This window comes from Drosophila serrata, unplaced genomic scaffold (assembly GCF_035046125.1).
Source record: "Drosophila serrata isolate PLE 108 unplaced genomic scaffold, ASM3504612v1 contig_142, whole genome shotgun sequence".
In the NCBI taxonomy this organism is placed as follows: domain Eukaryota; kingdom Metazoa; phylum Arthropoda; class Insecta; order Diptera; family Drosophilidae; genus Drosophila; species Drosophila serrata.
Window position 1 is genome coordinate 275,312 of NW_028257040.1, and position 10,102 is coordinate 285,413.

General features: G+C 41.0%; 1 protein-coding gene across 2 annotated transcripts in view; it reads left to right on the top strand.

Annotated features, from left to right (window-relative positions):
* The window catches only part of LOC147644590 (uncharacterized), a 223,398-nt gene extending 217,412 nt beyond the window's left edge, over positions 1–5,986 (top strand). The window contains exon 4 of one of the 2 annotated variants that reach the window (XM_086826129.1): positions 5,953–5,986. In XM_086826129.1, coding sequence (XP_086682255.1) covers positions 5,953–5,979 — 27 coding nt within the window. In that variant the 3' untranslated portion in view covers positions 5,980–5,986. Of the gene's footprint in view, positions 1–164; positions 244–5,952 lie in introns of those variants that run through there. The other variant, XM_086826130.1, reaches the window with a different exon arrangement.
* Positions 5,987–10,102: the final 4,116 nt, after the last annotated feature.

Genomic DNA, 10,102 nt, shown 5'->3' on the forward strand with positions numbered 1-10,102 from the left:
AGTGCGCTGATGACGTCAAGCTTTGCGTGCAATACAATACTATACAATATAATACAATACAATGCCGCGTAAACTTATTAAATGTAAATGTTGTTCCCTAGCTTGCAACTTACACGCTGAACTGATGATCTTTTAAAAGAATAATTAAATTGGTCTGATTTCAGATTTATTAAACGGTGGTCCAAGGGATTCAATGACTCATGTTATTTTACCATTTTATATGTTACTTCTTCAGTTCGTCCCGTGAAACAATTATACAAGGTAGTCTCGTCGGAAAAATCTGGTACCTTTACAATCATAGCAATGAGTGCGAGTGAGAGGACCTTAACCTAGTAAGTGTGAACGGGACGACTCAAATTATGTATAGGGCTTTAAGTTTACTTTTAAGGAAACGATTAGATTTTATTAATATACTAGCTGTACCCTGCCACGTTTCTCTGTGGCATATTGTGGTTGCACGCATTAGTGATGCCGTTGAGAGCTTCTGTAGCTGCGAAATAATGTGCCTCTCCAGCGAGGTATTGATTCCATAACGTGCATCTACTTCATCTCCATGATCACCAATGAAGTACATTTGAAGAAATTTGTGTTCGCTGTCTGGGAACGGAAGCAGGGAACCTGCTTTGTGATAGATTTTTCCTTTGATTTTAAAAGTTGGCATGAATTGCGCATTTATAATTTCCGCACCAAATGACATCATTTGGAAGCAAGAGTTGTATTTCCTAATGTTCGACAGGAAATGCTTCGATTCAGCAGTAGATCCAGTGAATAGAGAGTGCAGAGGCTCTGGTGGTGCTTCAAGTTGAGGTAATTTCACTTTCCCGAAAGCGCAACACAATCCTTTTGGTTCGTTTTTGAATTTGAGAGCCTGACAGTATATGCAGACCTGATGCATCCGGCCAATAACGACATTGCGATTCGAGCTATAATCAACAGTTGTATTATATCGGAATGCAATACAATTGTATTGCAGGTTTTGATCTTCCGCAAGCTTTAAACGCGCTTCAGCTACCCCTGCCCTGTCGCGTTCATTATTTTGAGAAAGAATCAACTCGATTGCTGCAGAACGCGACTGCCTAACTCCCAATCGTTTTCTCTTAAGCCTAACTGCTCGTCTTTCTGCTGATTCCGCGTTGTGCATCTGCATTGCTCTCAGCCACTCAGTCTCTCAGCCCGCTCTTCGTCAGTCATATTCGTAATCTTACGTCTTTTTGCTTCTGTATTGCGAGTACGACGACCCAAACTCGACTTCTTGGGTGGCATGACTTCGTTTCTTACTGAACCTGAACAAAAATATTAAATTTTAATCTCCTATTTCTTCTATCACTATTTTTGTGATGTTTGACAGGAAATGCTTCAATTCAGCTGGCTGCCTGTAGAGGGCGCAGCAGTAAGGGCACGGGGAAACGAGAAAATACTGATATATTCGCAAACGCAGATAAGCTATCAACATCAAAAGTAGACAATAACCGATCTGAAACCACAACGCATGTTGTGCCAAAATTTGGGCTTAAACGGTTCAAATGAAGTCTATAAAGGAAGTAGACACGAACAGAGCATTTTTATATATATAGATAGATTACATGGATGCGAACACAATATAATTTCTGCTCAAGGGGCGCGCCAACATTATTACTTGGTTCCACGTTAAATAAACTATTTTATTTAAGAAGCTGGACGAACGCAAAATATATATTAAAAACGCGGAACAAGCGATGTTTTGTAGTATTAAGTATTCTTAACTCGCTAAAATATTTAGTTTTACTGGGTTTACAAACAATTTGATTTATTATTGAGGGTTGTTATATTCATATTTATTCAGTTATTGTTTATTTTTATAAATTGACTAGCTTTACCCTACCACGTTTCTTTGTGGCATATTGTTTTTGCACGCATGCGTGATGCCGTTGAGATTTTTCAAATACTGGAAAGATCTGGGACCGGCCACATTCACCAACAGCATGCGAAGGAAGAAACATTCATCTTGATTAGGATGCACTGTATAGAGTCTACCGATTCTACTCTCTTTGAAGATGCCAGGTTGTCCTTCGACGGGCTCGCCTCGTTTTCCTCGGCGCGAACACTTTTTTAGTGGCATTCCACGTGTAATAAGAGGGCACTTCTGAATACATCAAGGTTCTGGCAAAAGCATCTTCCTGGCATAAGGTGAAGAAGGCAGTCAGAGTTGTCGCAGGCGGATTCAGGACTCTTTCTTGTACATTTAGTTCTGTGAAATAGACACGTTGACCATTCTCCAAATTGACTGCCAAGTGAACTACAGCTGGGTAGCGGTCATGAATTGGGAACGAAAAAATTCGCCATGCAGCCTCGTTGCTGCTTATGTATCTTCCAGCCTGGTATTGAGAGATTTCATCGACAACTCGTACTGCATTGCTGTCACCATTTTCTACCTAAACACCAAGAACTGTCACATCGCTGCCTTTATTCGATTATTTATTCGATTTCACGGAATTGCAATATTCTACGTTGATGTGCGCTTTGTATGATTTTGACAATAGGGGTGAGTATGGAACCACCCAACGATTGTCTACCTCAATATCACCAATTCTCATGTTTAAAGTTGCCGAAGTCCCTCCATCTTCAGTTGACCGTCTCCTATGCAGAGGATATCCATCTTGCCCTGTTACGGTGTTGGCTGCAAATGCTCGAGGATATCGCTTGGAACACTTCCCCTCTACCATGCATGGTGAACTTGGGTTGGGGGTACCACATGGGCCATGGATTATGTTCTTGATGACAACTTCATGCAAATCCGTATCGACCTGTGCCCGTGGAATCTCAGCGCATATCACATCGTCAATTTCGTCTTGAGTAATTTTATCATACAGACAAATCAGTATGTGCGCATGCAGCAATCCTCTCTTCTGCCATTCTACTGTATACATCCAGCACCGCACAGATCCAAAAACTCCATGTTTCACATTGAAATCCATCAGTGACTTCAGCTTTTGTCTGAAAACACGGGCTGTGATGTCATGCCTATCCTTATACGATTGTCCAGGAAATTACAGCTGTACTATCTCGTCCCGAGCTGGATTGCATGTGAAGGTGATAACGCAAAGCAACGAACATATGCCATGGCATCTTGAGCATATTCCTGCATGTGGCGTTGACTACCTATGTATGAGGATGGCAAAATCGTGAGCTTTCCAACGTTGGTTGTATTACGGTCATTCATCACAGCATCCCGCAAATGGATATATTCCTCGGACCGAAGTTTCGTCTGATTCAATCGGAGGAACAGCAAACGTTCTGTTTAAATTTTTGCATACATATCGACAATGTACTGATTAAACAACTGACGACATTTCAATATATGATTGCAATCGGTCCTCCGAACCATTAACCTGTATTAGTAAAAGTTGATCGCGCTGCACTTTTTATTCGTTTCTACACCATTGACTGGATCTATCATCTTCACATTGAAATGGTAGCCATCGGCACCATCCCAGAAGATTAGTGGATACTGCAAAGCATCGTAACAACGGTGAGTTTCTGCGACGTTTACCAATCGATCGTTTCGTCGATGGAGAACAATATCTCGAGGTTGAAACTGATCCCCGACTATGACAATTGCCACTTCGTCTATAGTTGGAGCATTATATCTCCTGATATGTTCTTCAGCAGGCATTTTGTCTGCATGAATGACAATTTTATAGGTATCCAAAGGCATCATATCGATTGCTGCTTGTGTAGCTGCGAAATAATGGGCCTCTTCAGCGATTTATTGATTCCATAACGTGCATCTACTTCATCTCCATCATCACCAATGAAGTACATTTGAAGAAATTTGTGTTCGCTGTCTGGGAACGGAAGCAGGGAACCGACTTTATGATAGATTTGTCCTTTGATTTTAAAAGTTGGCATGAATTGCGCAGGTATAATTTCCGCACCAAATGACGTCATTTGAAAGCAAGAGTTGTATTTCCTAATGTTCGACAGGAAATGCTTCGATTCAGCAGTAGATCCAGCGAATAGAGAGTGCAGAGGCTCTGGTGGTGCTTCAAGTTGAGGCAATTCCACTTTCCCGGAAGCCCAACACAATCCTTTTGGTTCGTTTTTGAATTTGAGAGCCTGACAGTATATGCAGACCTGATGCATCCGGCCAATAACGACATTGCGATTCGAGCTGTAATCAACATTTGGATTATATCTGAATGCAAGACGATGGTATTGCAGGTTTTGATCTGTTGAAAGCTTTAAACGCGCTTCAGCTACCCTTGCCCTGTCGCGTTCATTATTTTGAGAGTGAATCAAATCGATTGCTGCAGAACGCGACTGCCTAACTCTAAATCGTTTTCTCTCAAGCCTATCTGCTCGTCTCTCTGCTGATTCCGCGTTGTGCATCTGCATTGCTCTCAGCCGCTCAGTCTCTCGGATGGAGGCCCGCTCTTCGTCAGTCATATTCGTAATCTTACGTCTTTTTGCTTCTGTATTGCGAGTACGACGACCCAAACTCGACTTCTTGGGATCACTTCGTTTCTTACTGAACCTGAACAAAAAAATACAATTTTAATCTCCAATTTCTTCTTTCAATATGTTTTGAATGTTTGACAGGAAATGCATTGATTTAGCTGGCTGCCTGTAGAGGGCGCAGCAGTAGGGGCACGGGGAAACGCGAAAAAAATGGATATATTCGCAAACGCAGATAAGCTATCAACATCAAAAATAGAAAAATATTAGGCAAATGAAAAAAATTGATATTTTTTATAATAAATAAAAAAAAATAGTGGCAGACAATCGGCTAAACATGGTGGGAATCTGCTACAATAGCGTAAAGTTACCTAAAAATAGCAAAAAAAAAAACAAAATAGGAACAGAAACCAAAAAAAAATATATATATTTAAAACTTTTGTCGTCAAGCTACTGGAATTAGCTATTCACCTATGGAGCGGATTACTTGACAATTGATTGCAGTCGATAGTCCTGACTCGATTTTAGCTTCCAGAATACGATGGATGATCGCAGAACGGATGTGAGCACGGAAACCAAAAAACAAAAAATAACAACGCCAACCACCGAGAAAAGAAGAAACGCCAAAACAAACTAGCTGGAAAACCAGCTATAAAATAGCTAGCGCGTGTGTAGGTCGTTACGAAGTAATTAAAACAAAATATATTCGGATAATTTTAAATCATCGGTTCTCGGAATTTATTTCATTAAAGTTGTAGGTGGGGCGGATTGTGTCTCGTCGGCACTGTTCGGCTGCTTGGTCACTGTGGAATGTATGAGTGCTGGTGCTTGTACACGCTCTAGGCACAAAGAGGAGACCAAAAAAATGACAAATAATTTCTTGGTATGCGGGCGTGTACTGGGGAATTGTGTTTATTTGTGTTTACTATCAAACTCGTGTGGATTTGTGGTGCCCGATGACTATCTGGTTATCATTCGATGATGATGCATAGTTTTACATATGTGGAATAAGTAGCATGTGCTTAAGTCTGTGGGACTGTGGATATGTCACTCGCCCAACCTTTGAATTTGGCCTGTCCTCAGACAGATAATGTGGGATAAATCACGATGCTATTTTCCTGAATGATCTGATCATTTACAATTTGGTCCAGGATCGGTTGTTCTTCTTGTGTTTTATATTTAACAATTGGTTTCTTAGGTATACTCCTCAATTTATAGATGACATACAAGATTAAACTTAGGATTATAATGACATAAGATGTAACACATTTGATTTGAAACACGCCGTAATATTTTACATGGGATTCAATTATTTCTTTTGTTTGAATGTATGCCAAAGGTTCTATTTTGGTTATGTTGTTAACAATATAAATTTACTGTGTAAAATCTGCAAGGTTGTTTGAAATTATAAATTCATTTATTTGCATAGTACAATTCTTTATTTTAATAAAGTTTTGTTGTATAGAAACTCTATTGTTGATGCAATGTTGATTAACAAGTGTTTCTGGAATATTCCAGGTGACTAATATGTTTGGTTCTACATAATTGATTTGGAAATCTTTGTGTGCTTTATTTCTTGGACGTTGATGCACTAAGGTCAGTACATACAAGTGGCCCGTATGACACCAGGCACGTGCCTGTTTGGGTTAGGTGTTAGTAGGCGCGATGGAAAATATAGGACAGAATACGAGGAAAATTGACTACCGGCGTGCTGCCAGATTGTTAGCTTGCATGCTTACTAAGTATGTTAATATCAAAGATTTTAATTTGGGAAGGGAATCTACGTTAGAGATTAGTGTGTACAAATCATTATAATTTGCACATAACACTCTAAAAGGTTCATGCAGTTCAAAGGAGGTCCTACAGTGGCGCAACACTAATGGGATATAGGATCTAGTGGTTCTACATGGTACATGGAAATTAAGCTGACCCAACAAGTCAGCACTTTCCACATCACCATGGATAAGGTTAAAAATAAAGGTTATCCCTAGCATCGTTCTACGATTGGCTAAGGACGGCAAGTTTATTAATAGGAGTCTACTAGAGTAGGAAGGTAATCTTTGGTTTGCATCCCAATTTAAACCGCGTAGAGCGAAAAGTAAAAAGTTCTTTTGAACCGACTCAATGCGTTTACTATGGACACCGTACTGAGGGCTCCAAACGCAGCATCCATATTCTAGGATAGGACGAACTAAGGAAGTATATAAGGATTTAGTAACATAGGGGTCATTGAATTCCTTCGACCACCGTTTAATAAATCCAAGCACACCCCTGGCCCTATTCACCATAGACGAAATATGATCAATAAAGTCAAGTTTTGGGTCCAAGCGGACGCCCAAATCGTCAACTGTATTAATTCTTTCCAAAGAGCAGCCGTTCAGCGTGTAAGTAGCAAGCTTAGGAGCGACACGAGAGAATGTCATTAGCTTGCATTTCGAGCCATTTAAGTTTAATAAGTTTACACGGCACCAAGTTTGAAAATTATTAAGATCTGTTTGTAAATCCGACTGGCAGGCAACGTCATTGTATTGCACGCAAAGCTTGACGTCATCCGCGTACATAAGTACTCTGGTTAGTCAAGACTTTGGGCAGGTCATTTATGAACAATGTAAACAATAAGGGTCCCAAATGGCTTCCTTGCGGGACACCAGATGTAACCCTTAGAATATTGGATAAATTATTCTTAAAGAGGACCTTTTGCGTCCTGCCATTCAAATAACTTGAGATCCAATTAAGAAGATCACTTGGAAAACCAATTGAATCGAGTTTTCTAACGAGGAGAGAATGATTAACAGAGTCAAATGCTTTACTGAAATCAGTATAGATTACATCTGTCTGACAATTATTATGGAAGCCCTTTATAATATAGGAAGAGAGCTCCAAAAGATTTGTTGTTGTTGATCTTCGCTTAATAAAACCATGTTGACATGGAGAAATAACCGATCTACAAAGGTGCTGTAAATGAGGGGTGATAATATTTTCAAATAATTTTGGGATGGCCGACAACTTAGAGATTCCTCTATAATTGCTGGCATCCAATTTGCTACCTTTTTTGTGGAGAGGAATAATAAACGATTCCTTCCAAATAATGGGAAAGTGGGAGGTTGCTAAGGACAAGGTAAACAATTTCAGAAGGGGATAGCACAGGGCGTCGGCACAATACCTGAGCACACAGCCAGGAATTCCGTCGGGACCTGGCGAATAAACTGGCTTGACACGATGAAGATCTAAAAGGAGAGAGCTTTCGTTTAGGCAAGGACAGAAAATTAAGTTCGATTTGGGTATGTCGTAGGAATAAGTCTGGTATATATACGAAGAGCTAGAATAGGTTGTTTGAAAAAACTGCGAAAATAGATCGGCTATTGCCTGATCATTATTTGCGGTAGTATTTTCAAATGAAAGCGAGGAAGGATTTGTTTTAGGTTTACGTTTAGTGTTAACGAAATTATAAAACTGTTTTGGGTCCTGTGAGAACTGGGCCCTACAACGAGTTAAATAGTTTTTGTAACACTGCGCGTTCAGCACGGAAAAGTTTGACCGAGCTGATAAATAAAATGAAAGGGCAGATTGAGAACCGGTGATTTTAAATTTAGCATACAGTCTAGATTTTTTATTTTTAAGTCGGCTCAACTCTTTAGTAAACCACGGCGGTTTATTCGAGCTTGGCGGATAATATAACGGAACACATTCAGTAAAAAATGAATTCATGGCACTGTAAAAAATATCAACGGCAACTGCCATGTCAGTGCACATGTATAGATCGGACCAATTGAACTCGTTTATAAAATTATTCAGCCGTTCAAAGTCCGTTTTGCGAAAACATAGGACTTTATTGGCTGGACGGTCAGAAATATGCTGTACGTCACACCCAATATCAAGAGTCACATCGAAAGTTGGATGATAAGGATCTTCGGGTTGCGTCAGGGGCGCCACCCTTGCTAAACTGACTCTCGCAGGATCAGAGACGAAGCAAAGATCGAGCAAGCGCTGTAAGGAATTTCGAACATGGTTGACTTGAGACAGCGAAATGTCAAACAAGCCAGCGATAAAGTCATGTTGTGTAGGTGTATTGAGAGTATTGGTGGAATTATTCGAGCACCAAATAGCACCAGGGATATTAAAATCTCCAAGAACTACCAACTGGTCTCTATCCAAAAGTCTACTGGAAACCATCTGAATAGCGGAAAGGTGATTCCAATAAATAGGAAGTTCCGACAGTGGAGGTATGTAGGAACAGGTAATAAAAATTGAGCTACCTTTGATAGATAGCTTCACACAGAGGAATTCAACATCGTTGCATTCCTCGAAGGTTAATAATTCTGACGTGAGTGAGGAGTCCACCGCTATAAGAACTCCACCCCCGCGTCTGATAGGGCGATCTAGCCGATATACCGTGAACACAGCTGGAAAAACTTCGGAGCTCAGAATCTCCGGCTTTAACCAGGTTTCTGTGAGCACAATAACCTGAGATGCAAACGAAAGGCTATCAGAATACAAGTTAGGAAGCTTACTACGTAAGCCTCTTGCATTCTGATAGGAAATACCTAAGGAGTGGGTTAGTTTTTTGGGTCGGGATTGGAAGACGTAGAAGGCGCAGTGGTAACATCAGGCCTGGGAAGAGTTATTCCTACAGGCCGCTTTTTCTTTTTCTTCGCCTCGAACTCCTTAACAACTATGTACTCTGGCCAGAAGTTGGGAGAGCAAATAGTGTTAAAGAGCTCGTTAGGGACATTTATCTTGAAAGATGAAATGTCCCTTGCGTAAGAAAATTTAAACTTTTCCAGCTTTATCTTAATTTTTTCGGCTCTGGTTTTGCCTTGTATAAAGGCGAGAACATCTTCCGATGTTTGATCAGGGGAGAGCCGCGAGACAAAAATATGTCTCGTTGGTGGAACAGCTATAAGGGCTTTTGGCAAGGCAGATTGGTTATCTGCCGTGCCATTGTCGGCCGGTATTCCGGGCCTAACACCCTGGGTAGATAATGGTGTGTGCACGGGACTTTGAGGGGTCAATATTTGCGACCCCCCAGGGGATACAACAGAAATCACCGGCGGTACGGACACTCCCGCTGCACATTCGGATACCGAATCTTTCCTAGCGCTCGATCTCAGCACTCTTGGAATTAATGCTGAGGTCGAGGGCTGTGCCGTGGGAGGCTGCTGCTGAGAGCCTGTAGCGGGTAGTTGGGGTCCGTCTACATGCTGCCCACCAATAGCAGTTTTTTTGCGCCTAGGAGACTCATTTAATAGCGTAAGGCTATTAAATTGGGTGTCCAGCGCCAAGAACATATCAAGAGTTTTACGAAAACTCGTTAAAATGCCCTTAAAACCGCTTTTGGTTTGCCGCATGAAAGACGTCATTTCCCTTTCTACATCGCGACAGGCCTCACAGCAGTAACGCAGGCCGATGTTTTTCCTTACATCGTCCACCGTCCGAGCTGCAACTCCAATACACTTGGCGTGCATGACGTTGTCGCACAGCCAGCAGCCGATTGTAAGGTCACCTGCAGCAATTGCCTTTTTGCAGGTTTTAAATGAACAGACAATGTTTGAGGACATTATAGCGACTTACCACTGTACTTTCAATTGAAAAAAAAGAACAACAGAGTTATGAAGAAAGAAGCGAGAGCGAGAGAGCGGGAGAGCGTAATAGATTAGATAAGATAAGA